The sequence below is a fragment of the Zootoca vivipara genome, chromosome 8 (genome assembly GCF_965207765.1).
Source record: "Zootoca vivipara chromosome 8, rZooViv2.hap1.1, whole genome shotgun sequence".
NCBI classification, from domain to species: Eukaryota; Metazoa; Chordata; class Lepidosauria; order Squamata; family Lacertidae; genus Zootoca; species Zootoca vivipara.
This window is the reverse complement of record NC_142591.1, coordinates 53915275-53937852: the sequence shown is the minus strand read 5'-3', so window position 1 is coordinate 53937852 and position 22578 is coordinate 53915275. Positions and strand designations below refer to the sequence as shown.

Here is a 22578-nt window from a genome sequence, read left to right as displayed (position 1 = left end):
ATAATCTTCCCCAAACAAACCTGAACAAAACCTGAAAACCTACCTAAAAGCATATAAATATATGATTATTCAGATTCATGTTTAAAATCATCCACTTGTGCAGATCTGGGTCTAAATATGGTTTTGCTTTCTGTTGCTTGATTCCCCAAACCAGTCCTTTTGCACACTGCCATTGAACAATTCAGCATCTTAACCTAACTTCAAAAACGTTATATCCACACAAAAAGAATACTGCCAAAGTAAGATCAGCTCACAAAAGGAAGAAATTAGAGGCCAGATTAAGAAAACTGCCCCCACAAAGACAAATGGATGGAAGGGACATCCCAACATCTTTGCTTTTATGCAGGAAGCACAGGTGGTCATCTAATGTGAGAGACAAGACAGGAAAGGCAGCTAGAGAGCTTCTTTCACCTGCCATCTCACTTCAAGTTATTTCAAATTTTACCTTTGAAACTGAAGTTGCCGCATATAGATTAGGGATTGGGAACTTCTGGCTCTCCAGATGTTGTTGGACTCCAACTCCCTTAAGCCCCAGCAAGAAGGAGCAATGCACAGGAATTCTGGGAGCAATATCTAGAGAACCACAGATTCACTGTCTCTGATACAGATGGTTCCCAGTGTTTAAATTGTATCAACAAGAGCCATATCCCAATTCAAGTCTAATTAAAGCAAAACTATCAATTTACACAGAGCCTGTATTTGGCTCTTTCAAAGAGGGTTGCAGCCAAAAAGAACCATAGCAATATCCAATGTTGCACATATTTATGCATAGGGGTTTGCAGCTGGTAGCCCACAGGCCAAATATAGCCCACTGAGGAATGCTGTCTGGGCCCCCAATTGCCCTCTTTCCTCAGCAAGATGATGAAAGGCAGGCAAACACAGAAGAGCCATTGAAGGAGAAATATTTCTACATTCCTCACCCAAAGGCATATTATTATCTCTGATTTTAGGAGATGGAAATATTTGCAGAGATGATCAGTTTTCCTATGCTAAACATAAACTTGAAATGCTACACAATTGGGGGGGGGGAGATGGTCAGTATTCTGGCTACTTATGCAAGACAGGTTATATTTTCAGATACAAAACAAGAAAAATGCATTAGGCCTGATCTCTAAAGTGACAAGATCTTAATCTCATAACAGAGCAAATTCTTTCTACACAGATATATGAAGGTTATCTGCTAGATCTGCCATCATTTCATAAGAAGAAAATCTGGTTGCTGTTCCCAACCCTTTAACTCAATCTCTTCAGCACACCTGAAAATGTGGCTCCTGTGGGGAATCCTTCCCTGGTGCACTCAGCCCCCTATCACCCCAAAATTAGGCTTGAAAAAAGCCTTCTGTGGCCAATAGAAGGCTTCGTTAGTTTGTAAATATACTTGGAGAGCCTGAAAGGCTGGTAAACCCTGATGTAATGTGTCCATGCAAACCTGTGTATCATATCATATATAATTCTGTGTATCAAACAGAATTAGGAGCAGCTGCAACTCCTAGCGAGTGTACTCTTTTTGGAAAACCTGGCTGTCAATGTGAATAGTACTGGAGATAAAGAGCAATGAGGAATCAAACCTGGTGCTTGGCCAGAAAGACGGATCAAATATGCTACTGGTCTACCAAGCACGCTGTTGCCCAGTGGCATCCCTAATCAATCTGGCTGAGATACAGTGGTACCTCTACTTACGAATTTAATGCGTTCCGAACACACATTTGTAAGTCGAAAAAAATTGTAAGTTGAAACCCATAGGAATGCATTGGGAGAAAAAAATTTGTAAGTCGAAGCAACCCTATCTAAAAATTCGTAAGTAGAAAAAATCCTATCCAAACCGCATCCAAGATGGCGGATGGAGCTCCATTTGTAAGTAGAAAAATTCGTAAGAAGAGTTATTTGTAAGTAGAGGTACCACTGTAGTCTTTTCTTGCTGCTACCATATATGGAAAAGCACATGAATCTGACCTTTGAAGGGATTGTAAGTAAACCTTTTTCAAGTTACCAAACGTATGGACTCTTTCTATGCTAAGGGAAAATAAAAGTGCTATGGTGTTTGGGATGCAGTGTATATTTCTGGTCACTTCAACTCTAAAATGACATTGTAGAGCTGGAAAGGGTTCAGAAAGGGGCAACCAAAGTGACTCCCCCATGAGGAAAGGTTGCAACATTTGGGACTTTTTTTGGTTTAGAGGAAAGAGGAGTCAGAGGTGACATGTATAAGATTATGCAAGGCATTGAGAAAGTGGCCAGAGAAAAGATTTTACCCCTCTTTCTGCACACTAGGTTGAGATGTTCGCTGAGCTCTGCTATGACCCCCCAGGTCTCGCTCCTGGTCAGTTACTGCCGGTTCAGACTCCACTTAACTCATGTTTACTGGTATATCAAATTGGCCCTCATTAAAGGCTTTTTGAAAGTCCAAGTACGCTATGTTCGCTGGATCACCTCTTATCTATATGCTTGTTGACAGCACAGTCTTTAGCATATGTGCCGCCGGGGTGCAAAGATCCCCCCAGTGCCCCCGAATTTAGTTTAGCCCCCAAATTAACTTTTATTATGCTTATGTCAGACACCATGCTTACGCCTTATCTCTTGTTTATGAAAGAAGGGAGGGAAAAGAAACAAACTTTTTTATTTACTCATTTATTTACAATACACTTATACTTAAGTATACAACACCACCACACTTAAACTTATAAGTATTGTTTAGGCACCTACTTAGGAGAAACATCAGTCGTGTCACAGGTGCCGCTGACCCCGCTACCGTATAGCAGCTCAAAACAATGTGTAACATAATATTTTGATGTAAGAGTTAATTTTGCGTGCACGGCGCCGTTGTGAATGAAAAGCGCCGCTGCTGGTGCGCCATTGGTAAATTAGTGCACAAAGTCGAAAGTCCTTTAGTGAAACAGTAGGTATACATTTCGGTAATACCTAGGTATATATGTATTTTGTTTTTCTAGCTTGATCAAAATTATTTATTATTTCATAACAGGTAGATAGTTAAGAGCTTAGGCGGCTTCAATGGTGGGCGCCTGACGCCCCCCAGAATTTGGCGCCCAGTGCCCCTGGTAAAAGATGGCCCTGCTTGTTGACACTCTCAAAGAACTCTTTAAGAAATTTGTGAGACATGACTTGCCCTTGCAGAAGCTGTGCTGCTTCTGCTTCAGCAAGACTTCTTTTATATGCATGGCTATTTTATCTGTATCCCTACTTTCCACCAGTTTTCTGGGACAGACATTAAGCTGAGCATCCTGTAATATACAGATCCCTTTTTAAAAGATGAGTGTTACATTGGTTACTTTCCAGTGCTCAGGTCTGGAGCCTTATCTGATGTCCTTTTGGTGTGTGTGTGTGTGTGTGTGTGTGTGTGTGTGTGTGTGTGTGTACACTAAGGCTAAAATCCAACTTCAGCTACACCGAACGGAATCTATTTTACTTTCAAATAGTGACGCATTGTGTTATATTGACTCAGGACCACCAGCCAGCCTTCTCTCTTCCCTTTACCTTTGCACTGAAAAAAATCGCAGGTCAGGATTAGGAGCTTGTATTCTAGCTAGTAAATAAATAACCAGATCAGTAGCTGAGCCTGAATACAACAGGCGAGATTCAACAAAATCCCGTAAAAAAAAAATACACCCAGAAACTGATTCTTTCTCAGGCCGCCGCTTTCCCCAGACATCAGGGCGACGATCTGCCTTCTTTCCTTTCTGGAGCAGCTTCTGTGGAATAACAATAATCCTCCTTCGCTCCTCGCGGGCAGATCTCCCTAGCTTCCTCCCTTCTCTCCTCCAATGGGAAGCCGGACCCAGAGATCCAACTTCCCTGGGGAAGGGAGCGCGCGAGGAGGGCGCACGGGGTCTTTGCCCATCTCCTCCGCGCTTCCCAAGCGGCTCTTCCAGTCGCTCTCTTTCGACGGTGGGGCGGGGCTGGGATTTTCCTTGGGGCCGCCCCACCACGCTCGCCTTCCAATCGGAACGCCGTCGCTGCTCGCTGTTTTTTTTTTTTTTCCCGTCGCTGTCCAAACTTCCTGTAACGCTGCGGGAGGGAACCGGGAGCGGGAGTTCCCTGGCGGGAGATGCCTGAAGTTTGCTGGCAGAGGGGGAGGTCTCTGCGGCGGGAAGAGCGACAGAAGCACGTCGAAGGAGCCGATCACCCCCAAAATGGGCCTCCTCGAGCTGCTGTCCCCTGGCACCTACGGCCTGGCGCTCGCTACTGCTCTGGCGCTCTGGGCGCTCTGTGTTTTCTGCAGGCGGAAAAGGTAAGAAAAGCCGTCGCTCTCCTGGCTACAGGGGATCGCAGCAGGGTTGTTGAGATCCTGCAGGACTGGAAGACCCGGCAGAGCGGAGGCGAACTTGGATCCTGTTTCAAAGTTGACTCTGATGCACCAAGGTTAACTTTGCAGAAAAGGAAGGGGGAAAGAGAGCGATTGTGCCCCGTAAAGATTAGCAAATTTATAGATCCACTTAACGCTGTTATCTTTTTAAACTGGCACCACACACACGCATGCTCTCTCTTATTTTGAGTTTCCTGCAACGACCGGGGGCGATCTCTCTGCTGGGACGTTTCCTACAAAGAGGCTCCAGGTTTTACCATGGAGTGTTGTAGGTTGTGGGGGCCTGGCAACATGATTTGGGTGGCCCGGCCTTCACCTTTCCACAAATCCCCAGAGCTACACCACCGCGAGAGAGTGAATGAGAGGGATTCCAGACGGTTGCTCAATGGTCAAAAGGGGCGTTGGCAACAGGTTTTCTTTAACATATCAGATTTCCCCATGAAAGGGCAAAACTGGATGGAGTGTGCCGAATGCAGCCTGGCATTTTGATGCCAGCAATGTTGCTGCAACAAAGTTGGTGAATGCATGAGAAGCAACCATCCCAAAATAAGCACCCATCCCCAAGTGAAGCTGTAGTGGCCCACTTGCTTGTGTGCCCCTCCTCTGGTCTTTTTATTTCAGTTCCTTTCCTGATGACTCCTAGCATGGAATTTGCCTTCTTCACATCTGCTGCACACTGGTTGGCCTCTTCATCAGTCTATTTGCTGTGACCCCATGATCTCGTTCCTGGTCAGTCACTGCCAGCTCAGATCCAATGTGCATTTGTTTACATTGAATTGCATTTGCCATTTTCCTGTCCATTCACCTGGGTTGGAGAGATCCTTTTGGAGCACATTGCAATTCCATTTTTCTTTTAATTTTTTTGTTTTAATCATCCTGAACAATTTAATCAGCAAACTTGGCTGCCTCACTGCTCACCCTGTTCACCTTGAAATCTATATAATTTATGGACAAGTTATAAAACACAGGTCCTAATACCAATCATTGGATGCCCATGGGAAACCCACAAACCGGGCAGCAGTGCTACAGTGCTCTCCCCACTTGTGATTCTCAGTAACTGCTATTCAAATGCATACTGTCTCTGAAAGGGGAGGTAGAACATAGCTATTGTGGCCACAGATGACCTTATCATCCATACATTTGTCTACCAATACTTGTGGGACTCCACTTTCTACACCTCTCCATTGGGAGAACTGTCCATATGGTTCTATTCTGTGCTTCCTGATTCTTAACTACTTCCTGATCTATAAGAGGACCGCTCCTCATATTCCAAGACTGCCAAGGTTGCTCAGGATATTTGATGAGACATTTTGTCTAAAGCTTTTCGGAAGTTCTACTACACTATATGTCAACCGAGTCACACCTAGCTATATAGAATCTTAGAATCATAGAGTTGGAAGAGACCACAAGGGCCATCCAGTCCAACCCCCTGCCGAGCAGGAAACACCATCAAATAATTCTTGACATATACCTGTCAAGCCTCTGCTTAAAGACCTCCAAAGAAGGAGACTCCACCACACTCCTTGGTAGCAAATTCCACTGCTGAACAGCTCTTACTGTCAGGAAGTTCTTCCTAATGTTTAGGTGGAATATGTTTTTCCACCAAACATATCTTCTATATGCTTGTTGACATTCTTAAAGCATTCTACAGAGATAGTGAGCCAGGACCTGCAGAAGCCATGTTGGCTGTGCTTTGGTAGGCTTGCCATACATTACGAAAATTCTTGACATGTCCTTGCTTTCGGGTGTAAAAAATGTGTCAGGGAAAAATTATGCTGAATTGGCAAAATGTCATGGAAAACCTGGATATATGGCAACGCGATGGAAAAAGCAGTTCAAAAAGCTTAGATTTCCCCCCAAAAAGCTTATTTCACGGGTGTCAGGAATTTTACTTTTGGCAAAGCTTGTTCTTCTGTGTGCTTGGTTATTTTATCTTTAACAATTCATCTATTAGGCCTAGAACATCATTCCTTGTCACCACTTTTTGTTGCAGTTCCTCAGACCCTCTCTGCAAAAGTTAGTTCAGGCACAGCAATCTGACAAATGCTTCTCTGCATTCTCCTTATCCTCCTTTATCACACCTTTCACTCTTTTGTCATCCAAAGGCCCAGCTCCCTTCCTAGATGATAATCTATTGCTGATGTATTTAAAGCATTTTTTTCTGGTTCAGCTTCTATAATTTTAGCAATGTGCTCTTCATATTTAGCATCCAGGACGCGAGTGGCACTGTGGGTTAAACCACAGAGCCTAGGGTTTGTCGATCAGAAGGTCGGCAGTTCGAATCCCCACGACAGGGTGAGCTCCTGTTGCTCAGTCCCAGCTCCTGCCAACCTAGCAGTTTGAAAGCATGTCAAAGTGCAAGTAGATAAATAGGTACTGCTCTGGCGGGAAGGTAAACGACGTTTCCGTGTGCTGCTCTGGTTCGCCAGAAGCGGCTTTGTCATGCTGGCCACATGACCTGGAAGCTGTACGTCTGCTCCCTCGCCAATAATGAGCACTGCAACCCCAGAGTTGGTCACGACTGGACCTAATGGTCAGGGGTCCCTTTACCTTTACCTTTATACCTCGGTCCAATATACCTGAAGGAGCATCTCCACCCCCATCGTTCCACTGAGGTTCAGCGCCGAGGGCCTTCTAGCAGTTCTCTCGTTGCGAGATGCCATTACAGGGAACCAGGCAGAGGGCCTTTTCAGTAGTGGCACCCGCCCTGTGGAACGCCCTCCCATCAGATGTCAAAGAGAAAAACAACTACCAGACGTTTAGAAGACATCTGAAGGCAGCCCTGTTTAGGGAAGCTTTTAATGTTTAATAGATTATTGTATTTTAATACTCTGTTGGAAGCCGCGCAGAGTGGCTGGATAAACCCAGCCAGATGGGCGGGTTATAAATAATAATTTATTTATTTATTTATTTGTGTTCCCTATAACACCTCACCCCCCCCCCCCAGGAAAGCCTTAGGGACCCGTAATGATTCCTTAGTCTAGGTTTTGCTTTTGTGATTCTCATCACAGGATCCCTTTTATAAGTTTGCTCTACTTCCCCGGCTTGCCTCTGAATTGTATAACCTCGGACTTCCTCCTTCAGCGATCCTCTGGCAGGTGTTTCCCTTGTTTTTCTTGTCTCTCTCTGGGCTGCTTCTCCTAGCTACTTATCTCTCCTTTCTTTCACCTCACCTGCCTCCTTGTGGTTTTGCTCCTGCTGCAATCACACGCCCCCATGCCTGCCTGCCAGCCTTTTATCGCACTGCTGTGAGCGCGTGAGAGCATTGCCCATGCTATCTTCACACCATGCCACTCCCTGTCCATGGAAGTCTGCGTGCATTTCTTTTGCAAGTGTTAGCTTCTTTTTATTCCCATTCCATTTTCTAAAGGAAGTCTTGCTTCTGGAAATGTACTTGACTCTGCTTATTATCCACGCTTGCTTACCTTCTGTTGTGGGGATGCAGAGGGGAAAGGATTGGAGCCAGAGGTTTCCCTGCACACATCCTAGAGTGGGCCAATGAGAATAGGCCATGTCCACACCTCCATGCTACAGAGGTGGCTCTGCTTCTTCCTCTGTGCTCTTGCCCAGAGGATGAGAAAAGATGAGAGGTTTGCTCCTTGCATGAGCAGCTGCTTCTGTCTCCCTCTGGTCAGAGCAGTGGTAGGGATTTGGCCATGTGGGACCCACCTTCTTTGCTGCACCATCCAGAAAAAGGCAGCTGGAGCTGGTTATATCCAACAACATTTGGACGACAAGAGTTTCCCCATTCCTGCCCTAGAACATTTCCTTCTTTGTGACAAATTATAGGTCTACTAACATCTCTTTTAAACCAAATGAGCCAAAAGTCAAACTCCACTTATATAAAACATCTGCGTCTGTATTCATATAGGATAGTTTTTCTGTTTTGATCCAATCTCAGAAATCGTGGAAAGATGTAGCCTTCTGTCTTTTCATTTTTATGCCTTCGTTTTTATTGCCAGAATACCAAATGTAAATATATGGTTTGTGGCCATTGATAGCCTCTCTGAATTTGTCTGCTCCTCTTTTAAGACCACTCCAAGATTGTGGCCCTCACTGCCTCTTGTGGTAGCAGATGCCATAGTTTAACTCTGTGCTGTGTGAAGAAGTACTTTTTGACATCATCTCTGATGGTGGCTCTTGAAGAACACCAGAATCCTACTATAGGTAGGAATACTGCAACCTCTCCAAATATATTCATAGATCTCATTGCCTCAATAGCTTTGGGTATAAAGCTTGAAACCAAAAACATAACACTGTGTTTTTGAGAGAGCAGAGTTGTGTACCATCTCAGTGAAAACACCATTCTGTGTTCTCAACTATGAGCATTTATCCAGCAAATACATTGTGGTCTTATTCTTAAAGGGAGATTGCCATGTTTTCTGCTTACTTTTTTTTTGTTTCACACGTGCCAGGGACTCTTAAAAAAAATCCATCTATGAATATGTAATTGTTTCAGGATGTATTAGAGTGAGTTAGATAAACTATTGCCTCATTCTGGTTTAGTGCACACATTTGGAAATCCTGTTTGTATATTTTTGCAGCCTTTGGAGAGTGTCTGGGCTATTGGTATTACTTTTGAGCCAAGAACGCTTCTGCCATTTTTACCTTTCAAATTGTGTCTTTTAATATCTTCAGAGGCTCAAATGGCCCATTTAGAGGAAGGATGTGAATGGAAAATGACTAATTCTATACCTAAAAGGATGTTAGATGTTTTTAATTGAAAGGAAAATAGCAAGAAGGTTTTACTAGGTTATAAAATGTTAACGGCAGAAGAGAGTGTAGCACTGAAAACACTCTATTTTCGTTGCCATGCCATAGTAATGTACACTACTTATTGCCTTTTTCATGATCGTTCTCATTCAGTAGCTTATTGCTTTTCATGCTAGGTCGTTTATGCTCGAGAGATTAGATTTTGGTAGGAACATCCACCTAGAGAAGGGGTCTCCAACATTTTTCAGCCCAAGGGCACAGCTGGAATTTTGAAAGAAGGCGCCACCACCTCTGGTTTCTCCCTCCCTCCCCACCTAGACAAAGTGTACATGCATATATGCACACAAAAAATGATTTAAGTATTTTATGAAGCATGGGGAGAAGTGAGATCCAGGAGAAATAAAATGGATCCTCTTGAATTTGCATGATTTTACACAGAGCTATCCCCTACCCAAAAGAACACCATCAAATTAAACTATACATTGGTAGATCGCACAGTAAAAATTTCAGAACTTGCCAGCACCACAAAAACACTAACAAAAGGCACACATTTTTTACACAAGAAGGCAAGAAAACCACACACAAAAAGCCACAGAACACATTTGTGGGTCAAGAGGTGACCTGATGACCCATAAGATCCCATGTTTTTGCTGCATGGCAACACTGAAGAGTACCATATCAGTAATTTTTAAATGTTTGTTCAATGTTAGTTGGGCTATATGTGTGTGTGTGAAAACTACACAACTTCAAGATGATTCATTTAACTGAATCCAGTCTGCGTGTATGCGTGCGCACACATGCAAATCTCTCTCACTTAGCATCTCACTTTCTTCCCTTTGCCACTCTCAGTCTCTCATTACACCCTCCCATCAGATGTCAAGGAAATAAACAACTATCTGACTTTTAGAAGACATCTGAAGGCAATCCTGTTTAGGGAAGTTTTTAATGTTTGATGTTTTGTTGTATTTTTAATATTTTGTTGGCAGCCGCCCAGAGTGGCTGGGGAAACCCAGCCAGATGGGCGGGGTATACCGGTAAATAATAATAATAATAATAATAATAATAATAATAATAATAATAATAATTTTCTCCAAGATCACCCTCTTTTCCTTCCTACTCCACCCTATCCCCTTTTCCTGGTCACTCTTCCCTCCGTTCAACTGGTCTGACCCTTAAAAACACTTAGACTGAAAAAGGAAGTGGGATTGAGTGGCATTCTTTCAACTTCCTCCTTCAGCTTTAGACACTTTCCAAGGAAGAAAAAAGGAGGCAGTGAGGGGAATTTAACTAAGGATCCTGAGTGCTCTGGGCCATAATAGAATGTGGCTAACATAGGCAGATATATTAGATGACACTTGGATGTCCTGCAAGATAATTATGTGCTAGAAGTTTGAGGGACAACTTGAAAAGTGTTATAAAAAGGACAGCACCATTTCACACAGTATCTCCGCAGCAAACCTCTTTAACAAATCAGTTCTCTCTGCATCCCCCGCCCTCCGCTTTAATCAGGTGGCTAAATGACATCTTCATAGTTTCTCCTGTTCAGCCAGTCAAGTTCTCCTCTGCCTCTCTTCTGAATGAACCTGACTTTTCATTCAAGCGACAAAATGAGTTCTGACCCATGAAATGTTATGTTATAGTATATTTCTTAGTCTGTTAAACTGCTACAAGATTAACGTGTATGGAATTAGCCCTGTTTATATAAACAGTGGAAAACCTGAGGCCCACCAAATAGTGTTGTACCACAACTCCCATCACTCCCAGCCAGCATGGCCAATGGTCTGGGATGATGGAAGTTGTAGTTCAGTAGCATCTGGGTGGCCACAGGCTACCATCCCTGATGCACCCACTTGAAATTTCTGGGGGACAAAACGGTGTCCCCAAATAACCCATTATTTGGGCAAAGGGATATTTTTGATAGAATTAGGAGAACATCTCCAATGGCTTGTAAACATCTTGAGACACGTTTCTCAATTCTGATCACATATATTACCACAATTTAATTAAAGTACGTATTTAATAAATATTTCTATTGCGGCTTGCTTTAATGTCTACTGACAATTACAAAGTAGGTGATTTATACCTAGAAAGTGATGCCAGTTTTGATTTCTTCATTCTCTAATAACATTGTCCACAGCCTTTTAAAATCTAAGGCTAAGTAGATTAATTATGTTGCAATATATATAATTATAAACACCACATTTAAAGTAACAAACAAACACGCTGTTGGGCAATGTTCTTTGAAGTGACATATCTATGTCCTTATCTGCCTTCGTTGTTTTTGTTCTGCTGAGTTTCAGGGAATCTCCCATTCAACCAGTTCTCTGGTTATTTCTCTCTCTGAACTTTTGTTGGTAATTTTTTAAAGGAATCTTTCAAGGTACCCTATTTTTACGGCAGGAAAACAAGTGTCTCTTGCCATTTTGCTTTTAATAGTAGCTATAAAAATAATTCACATTAAATAAACTACTTGGCTGACATCTAGCATGCTATGCTTTTGTGTTTGCACAAATCAAAACTGAGAAGAGTGCTGCTTCTTGATTTGCAGTACTAACTTGTACTTGTGAATTCACATCCAGGAATTCAGTTTTCTGTGGGATTGTTTGTAATAGATCCTTTTGTTTATTTTGAATGGTAGGTTCAGGTTTTGACCTGTAAGATGCTTCTGGAAAGTGAGTTGATAGGATGATCACTTTTTATAACAATGCACTATTAATCCATTAATGGGTAAATTCCAAAGGCTTTCAGTCCTGGTTTAAACCCTGGCAGTCTTGTTCGTCCTGAAGAGGTCTTTTGCCCTCTATAGGCATGATGTCACCACACATAAACCATGTGGCCAGTGTCAAATTTAAGCACCACTGGTTCATAGTCTTGCCATCTTGATATGACAGCAGTCTGTGTCCCCTGGTATGCTTGCATACGAGAGTCTATGATAAACACCTTTTAATACATGCTGACCATGTTTTGGAACCATGTTTTTGAGATGCTCACCATTTAAACCCATCTACACAGGAAATCTTTTGGAAACAAAATATACATTTAAAATTCCTCTGTACAGTACTGACATCAAGTTAGCCAATGGTTTTTTGTTTTTTTAAAAGATTTTTTATTAAAGTACGATAATTTTTACATACATTATATTCTCCCCTTCCAATTTTTAATTTCCCGTACCATTTTTCCTTTCTCTTCCCACCCCCTCCCCCACCCATAATCCATTGGAAGGGTTCAAACAGTTGTCCTCAGCCACGGGCACAATGTCTTTAATTTCCACTGAATGTCTTCTGATCCAGTAGTTCTTATCCATCGAAGATTGGGGTTCCATCTGGTCCTTATAATAGTAGACTTGGCCCTCCAGGTTATTTCCTGTGGCATTACTGCCACAATGTCTGACTGAATAAATTCAAACAAATAATTAGTCCAGACCTCTACTGTCCATCTTTCCAACCTAAAGCTATTGTTGCCTTTCCTGCTAGTATCATTGCTTTGAAGGTGTGCTGGTCACCTTTCTCTATGGCCGTGTTTCCTAGTATACCCATTGTCATAAGATTGAAGTCTATAGGTAACTTCACTTTTAAAACTTCATTAATAACCTTAAGGATTTTATTCCAAAATCCCCCTACCTCTGGGCATTCCCAATACATATGGGAGAACCATCCTTTGGCTTGTTCACAGTGCCAGCAGTTAGGGTTCAGTCCTGGTATCATATTAGCTAGCTGGGCCGGAGTTCTATACCAGCCAATGGTTTTGTGCATGTGGCTTTTCTAGATTCTCTGAATTTATCTCATTCTTACAAGGCAGGGCAGCAAGATGGTTTATGCGCTCTCTACTATCTTGAAGATTGAAATATCCATACCCTGCCTTCCTATCACAAACCTATTCCTTGTGGCTCACAATATTTAGCAAGACAAAATGCTAAAATGGTATCTTTTATGCTATACATTATGTGTTATTTTCACTGGATTGAAGGGTAGTGTACGAATGTTTTAACCAACAAATAAATACAAGGTAATATTTAACCCAGCTTTTCCAGTCACAGAATATAACCTGAGATAGTGGTTGACAGAAACTAAATCTTGAGTCACTGCTTTTTAGATCCCCAAGCTGAAACCTCCATTGCTTTTTCTTTTCCTCCTAAGGAACATGTACCAATCCATACATAACTATGGAGATAGGAGAAAGAAGCTTTAAATAGTGATTAAAATGTCTGTTATATTTAGTGGTGACACCTCGTAAGGTGCCACAGATTTGCATTGCTTTTGTTTTATTTTGGAATAACCCTAACATTCTCCCTGCAAGAAGAGTTTTGGAGCCTATGTCTGTGTATCTTTATTTGTGCCTGTATAGGTATAACATTTATTTTTATTTCCATGTATATTTAAATCTCGTTCTTTACTCGTTAGTATGCCATGCCATATGGTACAGAGCTGTATGCCAGTTGATAAAAATATTCCGGGAACATAGGAAACTAGCAGTCGGTTCAAGAAGGGTGATGCTTCTTGACCAAATGCTTGTGGGCTTTTTGCGTTATTTTTAGCACTTGTGTGCATTTTGGAGCAGCAAAGGTTTGTCCAAGAGGACATCCTGTGTCTCGTGATTTCCTTAAACACATTCCTTTAATATTTCTTCCTCCCTAAAAATGCAAAGCAAATGCATTTACAAGCCATATTATAATGAAATTTCTTTGCAGAGGGAAAAAAATAATCTCGGTCTTGCTGTATTAGTCTTCTCATTCTTCCGTAATTACTGTACTCATTTTTGTCAATGGTGCATTTTTATTCCAAAACAAGGTACAAGTTGTGACAAAGAAAATAATTAACCTGTTCTTCACAGTCTCTGGTCCCAGGGGAGAGAGGGAAAACCCACAAAGTGTCAATCAATAAGGTGCCCCCAAAATTCATTCTTGTAGGCCCAGACCCACAAACTACAGGGATGGTTTGTGATCTGATGAACTTACAGAGCCTGACACTGAGTCTACTAGGCTTCCCATATATTTTTGTGGCTAATCAGGAGAAGGCATATTTGCATGCAGATGTTGCCAAATTGTCCATGGCCACTTTTCATGCTTCACAAAGTTGTTTGGGTGAAGGGCCCTGCAGCTAGCATGATAGGTAAGCTGTACATTCTTACTTTCCTGTGAAATTAAAGCAACCCAGTGAGGTATAGCATACCTGCCAAGTTGCTGTCAGAGAAATAAGGGACCGGGCTGGAAATAGCAGGCCGGAAGTAGCGCTGCCGCCATTTTGGAACTGGGCGGAGCATGCTCAGAAGTGACTTTTGATGCTGCTTTGCCCAGTTCCAAAATGGCTACCGCGCCAGAAGTCACACTGCAGCCATTTTGGAACTGGGCAGAGCAGCATCAAAAGTCGCTTCTGATCAGGCTCCGCCCAGTTCCAAAATGGCCACCGCGCCAGAATAAACCGGGGGAAAACAAGAAAATCCATTTTTTCAGCTAGGAACAGCTGGAAAAAACAGGGATTTCCCGGGGAAAACGGGAGATTTGGCAGCTATGAGGTATAGTGGTTAGTCAAAATCATTCCCTCCAACTCCTGGATTGAAAAATCTGGGATCAGCGGCGGCGCAGCACCGTAGGTCGCTTCTATGCATGTCCAGACATGTGTAGAAGTGACTTCCGGTGCTGGGCTGCCTGTGTCTGCATATCTGGGCACCAGAAATCGCTTCTGGGCATGTCCAGACATGCGCAGACAGACGGGAGCTGGGACATTGCCGCCGGCAGGAGCTTTACGGGATATTTATGGGATATAATCAATTCGGGATAACAGTGGGAAAGGGTAACAAAATATGGGGGTTTCCCACGAAAAACGGGAGACTTTGCAGCTATGCTCAAAATAGGAACAGGGAAATCCAGCTTTCAGTTCCCAGTCAGCCATGAAGTTCACTAGTTGGCTTAGTCTGAGAGCCTGCGATTGGCCCAAATGTACATCATGGGACACTTGGGCTCCTCTCTGAGCTTCTTGTAGGGTAAGGTTTGGTAGAAATAATTTTATTGTTATTATTTTAAGATGTTCATTTGTATTTTTATATTCATTTAGATGTGGAAGCAAGGAGAAATACTGAAGTTCATGTTGCCCTCTATGTTGAAAGTCTGGCATGAGTTATATAAAAACCTGCTGATGCCAGTACAGTCTTCTGAGCACTGCTGATACTGGTGATGGCAGAAATATATATAATAATAATTTTGACTCTGCTCTCTGGAAGGTGTGTGCCCTGTTCATTCTCTTCAGTATTTAATGGCCTCCATAATATTTTCATTCAACCCATGAACCCATCAGCAATTTGTTTTTACAGGTTAATATACTTACAAATGATTTTCTAATAGAATATCCTCATCAGAGGGCAGATTTATTAACACTCCTCCTCCTCTTTTGATTGTCTTTTTTAAACCCAGCTCCATGTATAATTTACTTCTTCCTTGGTGAGTGCTTAGTCTGAAGAAGGCTGTCTTGCTGAAATACTTGAGCTTAGACAAATTTGTCTTATTCTCCTGGGCAAGATATGTTGGCTCTAAGCACCAATTCTTTCTGAGGTGAACATTAATTTTAATTGAAATCTTAGTGAGGTTAAAACAGAAGTGAATGGGTTAAGAGTAAGAGCCAGGTTCAATACAAGTTTCAACAAGAAGTTGTCTTCAGTGAATTCCACCGTAAGTGCCTATGCAGGATAGGAATCTCTTTGAACGGGTTTTAACACTAGTTGCGATCATACTGTCAGTGGATATTCTTCCTTGGGACGAGATCTGTGAGTATGTAGAACTAATCTTTCCCCCCATGCTTCAAGTCAGAGTTTTCCAAACTGTGTGTCACGACACATTATTGTGCCGGCTGCAGTGTGTAAATGTGTTATGCTCCTCCTGGGGCTGGAAAGGGGTACGTTTAACCTCCGGTTTGTTAGTAAAACTGAATTACTGCATTGCGAAATGATGCATGCCTAACAAGTGTGTCACCAACATGAAAAGTTGGGAAAGCTCTGCTTTAAATGCTTGATACTGTGTTCTCTGAGCTGCCTTGAGCAGGGGAAATATATTTTAAGGCAGTATATAAATAAATGCCACTAACAATAATAAGGCCGGTCCTGCAACTCTATCCCTAAACAAACCTGTCTAGCTTGTTCAGGGTGATGTTTTAGAAGAGCTGGGAACATGGCTGTAGCTCAGTGTCAGAATATCTGCTTGGCATGCAGAAGATGACTGCTGCCAGTCAGTGGAGACAATACTAAGCTAACTAGACCAATGGTCCGGCTCAGTATAAAGCAATTCCCTGTGTTCACTTTCTGTCATTCCCAAGCAGAACTAGAAAAGACGCTCAATCTGAAATACTGGGAAACCACTGCCAAACGGTTTAGAGATTACTGAGCTAGAGAGACCAATGGTCTGGATTAGTAGAAGACAATTTCCTATTTCAAATCAGACAGCAATTGCTTGGACAAGACCTGTGAAACTGGTTCCGCCATGATGGTGCCAGGCTTTCAAACATTAATAAAACACTGAGGTAATGAATGAACAGGCCCCAACAGAAGAAGGAAGGTGATTCCCTGTTACTGCTGTCTAGTGAATTTTCCTTTATGTGCACTCTGGATAATTTATCCATATGTGTTACAATTTAATTTGTATAGAAATGCTGCACATTTTCTGGTGTATAAAAAACAGATTGCAAATGAAGCATAGTGTGTGTTGATCCAGTGAGCATGACTGTCTGGTTCTGCTTAAAGTACAAAATGAGAAGGGAAACATAAACAATAGACAACGTATTAACACATTTTAAATCATCTTGGAGTATGAACCCTGGGTGGTAGTTTTGGGAGATTTAAACCACAGAGTCTAGGGCTTGCCGATCAGAAGGTCGGTGGTTCAAATCCCCGAGATGGGATGAGCTCCCATTGCTCGGTCCCAGCTCCTGCCAACCTAGCAGTTCGAAAGCACGTCAAAGTGCAAGTAGATAAATAGGTATCACTCCAATCGGGAAGGTAAATGGCGTTTCTGTGCGCTACTCTGGTTCGCCAGAAGCGGTTTTGTCATGCTGGCCACATGACCCGGAAGCAGGACGCCAGCTCCCTCAGCCAGTAAAGCAAGATGAATGCCGCAACCCCAGAGTCGTCTGCGACTGGATCTAATGGTCAGGGGTCCCTTTACCCTTTACCTTTACCTTTACCTTTAGATAGAATCACACCTGGCACCCATGACAAGGCCTTTGCTGTCTTGAATCCAGGGTGTGTATGCACCATACATTTAAAGCACTATACATTTAAAGCACCATACATTTAAAGCATTGTGTGCGCGCACACACACACACATCCAGTTTGGGCAACCATAATTGATAGGTGCTTTAGTTACACATAGGGGAGAGGGACTATGCTGGGGACTATCCCCCAGCAAACTTGGCATTATTGGTACCATACATATGTTGAAAATAAACAAATGAAAATAAATAAACCTTTGCTTCTCCCGTTCCTTCTGCTGCTATACCTTTTTGTGCTTTACTCCTTGTCACTTTGCTGGATGAGGTGGGGAAAATGTAAGCTTGCTGATCCAAACTACTTCTGATATGCTTTCAGGCTTTTCAGAACCTTCTCCTTTTACTTTTGGTTTAAGTCATGCTTCCAGCACAAAGAGCAAGTGCCAAGCCCCTTGGCATATTCTGGAGGAGAGGTTTACAAGGCAAATCAGCTGCATTGCCCATAGAATATTTTGGTGTATTCTTTGCACAAAGACACAATTGTACTAGGCCTCCTCTGAGGCATGCAGAAATGAGGCTCAAAGTGCACGTGGTTGGATTCTGCTGTGCACTCAGCACAGCCAAGAAGTCATTGTGAAAGGTTTCCCTCCTTTATTTCTGTCCTTGGATCCCCACACATTCATAAGATCTGATCTTGCAGTTAATTATATCTTGGATTTGTGGGACTTTAAAAGAGCATAATGATGAACCAGCTTCTGCCCCTGGGGAACATCTTTCCATATATCTAAAGTTTTACTGTAATTACTTTTGATATTGCAGCTCATGACAATAGCAAAGGTGCCTTCTCCTTTATGTCCTCTTCTTGATCCAATAATATATTCAATTTTAGTAGATGATTTGGGTTCTCAGCATTGGCATTAGATAGCCATGGACATCAGCCCAACACATTCTCTTGGGGTTGCTATTTAAAGCTATTATCTGGAAAATATACTGTATCTCTCTGAAGGCTGGAAAGGGCGATTTATCCCACATGGTAGATTCAAATGTTTGCCATTATCTGCATCTTACTTGCTACTCCTTCCCAGATTATTTACAATTCTGTGGCATAACACTGGTTATTAAATGCATGATGATAATTTTAGAAAAGAAGCTACATGAATTTAAATCTGATTTCCACACTGAACTAAATCTGTTCAAATTATGTTCATTTGAGGCCTTTAAGAAATTGATTTTAAAAGTGTTTTCTGGCTTCAGATGTCTTTCATTTATTCCTCATAACAAAAATGGAAGGCTAGCTTATAGTGTGTTCTTGCATGTACATACATAAACACACATATAGACCCAGTTCAGATGTAATTTTATGATTTGCTCAAGCAAACCCTAATCTTCTCATGCCCAGGATTGCAAACCAGGTTTGCAGGGAGCAGACGAACTACTGGTCTAGATGTCATGGGAAGTTATGGTTTAAAAAACCATGAAGTCTCCCCTGGGTATATGAAGGAAGGAAGAGAACAGGGAACGAGAGTGAACAGTTTTATTTAAATGTAATTGAGGAAACATTTGCATTTTGGAGGCTAAATAAATCAGCTAAAGTATTTATTTAATAGTCCTAGTGTGAATTCATGGGCATTTCTAGCAGATCCTTCCTCAGAATCAGGAGGCTGATGGAAAGCCCAACATGGGCCATCTAACTAAGCATGGAGTTGGACTTGGGACTTATGATGGAACCTGGAATCCACAGTTGCAGGAAATCTTGGACACGACAGTTAGAGAAAGATATTGAAGGTCCAAGCCTGGAACTGAAGGAAAAGAGCAGTCTTCAAAGTTGGAAAGGCAAGAGCCAGGCCAAGAGATATGAGTTGAGAACAGGGTATTCATTCAAGATCAGTTATAAACCTCAAGCAGAAAGTTAAGAAGAAGAAAATGGAGCTTGAATTAGAAGCAGCATTGGGTCTGAGGCAGACAGAGGTAAGTCTTTCTGTCTCTTTCCCCCATAGTGTTTTGATGATCAGCAGAAACATCAAGAAAGATTAGCCAATCCAAGACAAGAGTAGGGGCAACATCTGTGGTTGTTCTTGGAAGCAAAACCAAAATTGGTAGAGGCATGCTGGTTTGGCTGCTGTGCAATCAAGGAAAGGGGAAGGGGAGTCAGTGGGCCCCTACATTGGCCCTGCACTGCTTTGGTGCCTGGTAAAATGCAGGAACCTCGTAACCTCAACCTTCCTTCCAACCTTGAAGCTGGGGAGGGAAAACAGGAAGCTGCCTTAAACAGAATTGGACCAATGGTCCATCATGCCCAGTATTGTCTACACTGGCTGGCAGTGACTTTCCAGGATTTCAAACATGGAGCTGTCAGAGATTAAATCTGGGACCATCTGCATGCAATGCGGATGCCCTATTGAGCTATGGCCCTTTTCCTAAAAGGCTGGGGATTATATAAGAACTGTCAGGCTGACACATGCCACACTCTCAGCTCCAGGCTTGGGAGGAATGCCATGGGTTATCATGCCATTAGAGGATAATAAATAAAAAAGTGAAAGGTTGCACAGGAGCAACATAGAGTGCCAGGAACTCTATGTAACTTGCTGTGTTAGGTCAAGCGAGTCTCTGCTCAGGTTAAGGATTTCTATATTGGAGTGTTTAGAGTAGCAGTAAGCAGCATGGTGCCTGGGAGTTTTGAGGGGCAAGTAGAGCAGACAGATGATCTTGTACTTGAGACAGTAAAAAATAAGTTTTTTTGGGGGGGGGGAGTCTGGAAAACATGATTAGAGAAATAGTTATTCTATTCCATTCTGTTCCATTCACTTAAATTGTGTTTCTGGTTCATATCCAAGGTTGCATTTCCTGGACAGTAGAAGTCCTCTTTGTATCATATGGTAGAAGAAGCTCCAAGCCCATGGAATCTTTTTGGGTAGAACGTGAGAATGGGTCAGGAGAACAATGTAACCATGTAGGAAACATACATTGCCATTGTATTTCTGTGTTGCACTTATGTGAGATGTGTAAAAGTTTCAACTGAAAGGAAGGAAACTGTTTCAGGCGATCTTGTTTTCTCATGCAAGTTTTCAAAAACAAAACAACAACCCCCCCGAAAAACTCACTCACAAACAAATCTCTTAACACAGCTATTTTTGTGGATTCCCCTTAGGATAAAAAGTCACACAGTGAATATCTTGCAAACATAATTGCTTTTTTATTTGTAACAGCCGCTGCAAACAAAATGATATTTTACATTACAAATTCTGGGCAGGCAGTCAGATTTTGAACTTTGGAACAACACAGTCTCTCTAACCACTTTTCCCAGATGACTGTTATAGCAACAGTTGCTTTTAAAGCATATAGCAACTTGCGCAAGTGAGGAATTTTGAGAGGTTTCATCCAACTACTTGGAGAAATTGTGTTGGCCAGGAGTTTAAATCTTTCCCCCTCTTCTCCAAGAAATTGTCCCCCAGTCCACCTGCAAATCCAAACCTACACTACATGGCACTGAGACCTGTTGAAGAAGACATGGAAACAATAAAATGATGGTGAGTCTCAAATTGACTTTTGGTGGAAGAGAGCATTGCATCCCAGCTGGCTATATGTGCTGCAGGAATTAATGGTGAACAGTATAGAGAATCTTGATAGTTCATTTATAGCATGTCTCTTATCTAGACCTCCCACAAACACCATGGTCTTGGTGGAAATCAGACAAATGCTAGATGCTTTTAAACTGTCTACATAAAATGCTTCAGGTTTTTAAGACCACACCATCCCCTTCAAGTGGCCACCTGTGATTTCCCGGGTAATTCATAAAACTTTCAGGTTTTTGTTGTTTAAAAAAGATGTGCTCCCTGATACTGTTTGAATCTGACACATTTAGTTATTGCTTTGAAACCTTTCAATATCCTTTCCCCAATTGTGGATAGAACTAGTATGATCATGGGTTCAGGAACTGCTGGACCAGGAACTGCAGCTGCCCAATGTGATGGATCAGTGAATTGAAGCTGGCAACTTGACTGGTGAAGAACTTACTGGGTTCACTCCCCTCACCCACCCAGGCTGGCCAATTGATTCTTCTGGGCAGGACAGAGTATATATGGGGCTTCTTGTTCTACTGAGCTTTGCTTAAGCAACTCATTGAGCTCTCATATGTTCCTGCATCCTTGCTTATTCCTTAGTCAGATTTTTGATACTGGACCCTGCTTTGTGATTTGTCATTGACTTTCATTGACTTGGCAGTAATTTTCCTTGGCCTGGTAATTGTTGTTCTCTTTGACCTCTGGTGGGAGGGCATTCCACAGGGTGGGTGCCACTACCAAGAAGGCCCTCTGCCTGGTTCCCTGTAACTTGGCTTCTCGTAGCGATGGAACCACCAGAAGGCCCTCAGCGCTGGACCTCAGTGTCCGGGCAGAACGATGGGGGTGGAGACGCTGCTTCAGGTATACTGGACCGAGGCCATTTAGGGCTTTAAAGGTCAGCACCAACACTTTGAACTGTGCTCGGAAACGTACTGGGAGCAAGTGTAGGTCTTTCAGGACCGGTGTTATGTGGTCTCGGCGGCCGCTCCCAGTCACCAGTCTAGCTGCCGCATTCTGGGTTAGTTGTCGTTTCCGGGTCACCTTCAAAGGTAGCCCCACATAGAGTGCATTGCAGTAGTCCAAGCGAGAGATAACTAGAGCATGCACCACTCTGGCGAGACAGTCCACGGGCAGGTAGGGTCTCAGCCTGCGTACCAGATGGAGTTGATAAACTGCTGCCCTGGACACAGAATTGACCTGCCCCTCCATGGACAGCTGTGAGTCCAAAATGACTCCCAGGCTGCGCATCTGGTCCTTCAGGGGCACAGTTACCCCATTCAGGACCAGGGAGTCCTCCACACCTGCCTGCCTCCTGTCCCCCACAAACAGTACTTCTGTCTTGTCAGGATTCAATCTTGATCTGTTAGCTGCCATCCATCCTCCTTGCTAAAGTAGATTGGAGTTGGACAGAGACAGGGGAAATAATCTGCAGCTACCATTTCCTGCAGCACCCCCACAGTGGTGTTGTGTTCAATTGCACCCTGTGTTTCCCACCTTGTCTTCTCTTACAGCCTTGGCACAAGTAAAAGATTTTGTATCTCTTCCTCTGTATTCCTCCATGGTGCAATACTGGAACAGCTTCCTTCTGTCTGTCTGTACCGCTGTGTCTTGGGGTCACCTCCAGGTTGCTTGTATTTTGCAGGAGGGATTCAAGCAGATATCAGAAACTTAAGTTTCTGAAATTAAAGTGAATTGAAGCACTCAGTTACTTTAATTTAACAAATCTACTTAAAACCAACCAAGAAACCAGACCTTTTGTGGTTAGGAGAGTGCTGGCAAAATGCACTGGAAAATG

At 42.7% G+C, this 22578-nt stretch overlaps 1 protein-coding gene across 1 annotated transcript in view; it reads left to right on the top strand.

Moving 5' to 3' along the window:
• Positions 1–2604: 2604 nt before the first annotated feature.
• The window catches only part of CYP7B1 (cytochrome P450 family 7 subfamily B member 1), a 97436-nt gene continuing 77462 nt past the window's right edge, over positions 2605–22578 (top strand). Inside the window, exon 1 of the mRNA XM_035124415.3 lies at positions 2605–4246. Within this exon, the coding sequence (XP_034980306.2) occupies positions 3780–4246 (467 nt within the window). The 5' untranslated portion in view covers positions 2605–3779. The remainder of the gene's footprint in view (positions 4247–22578) is intronic.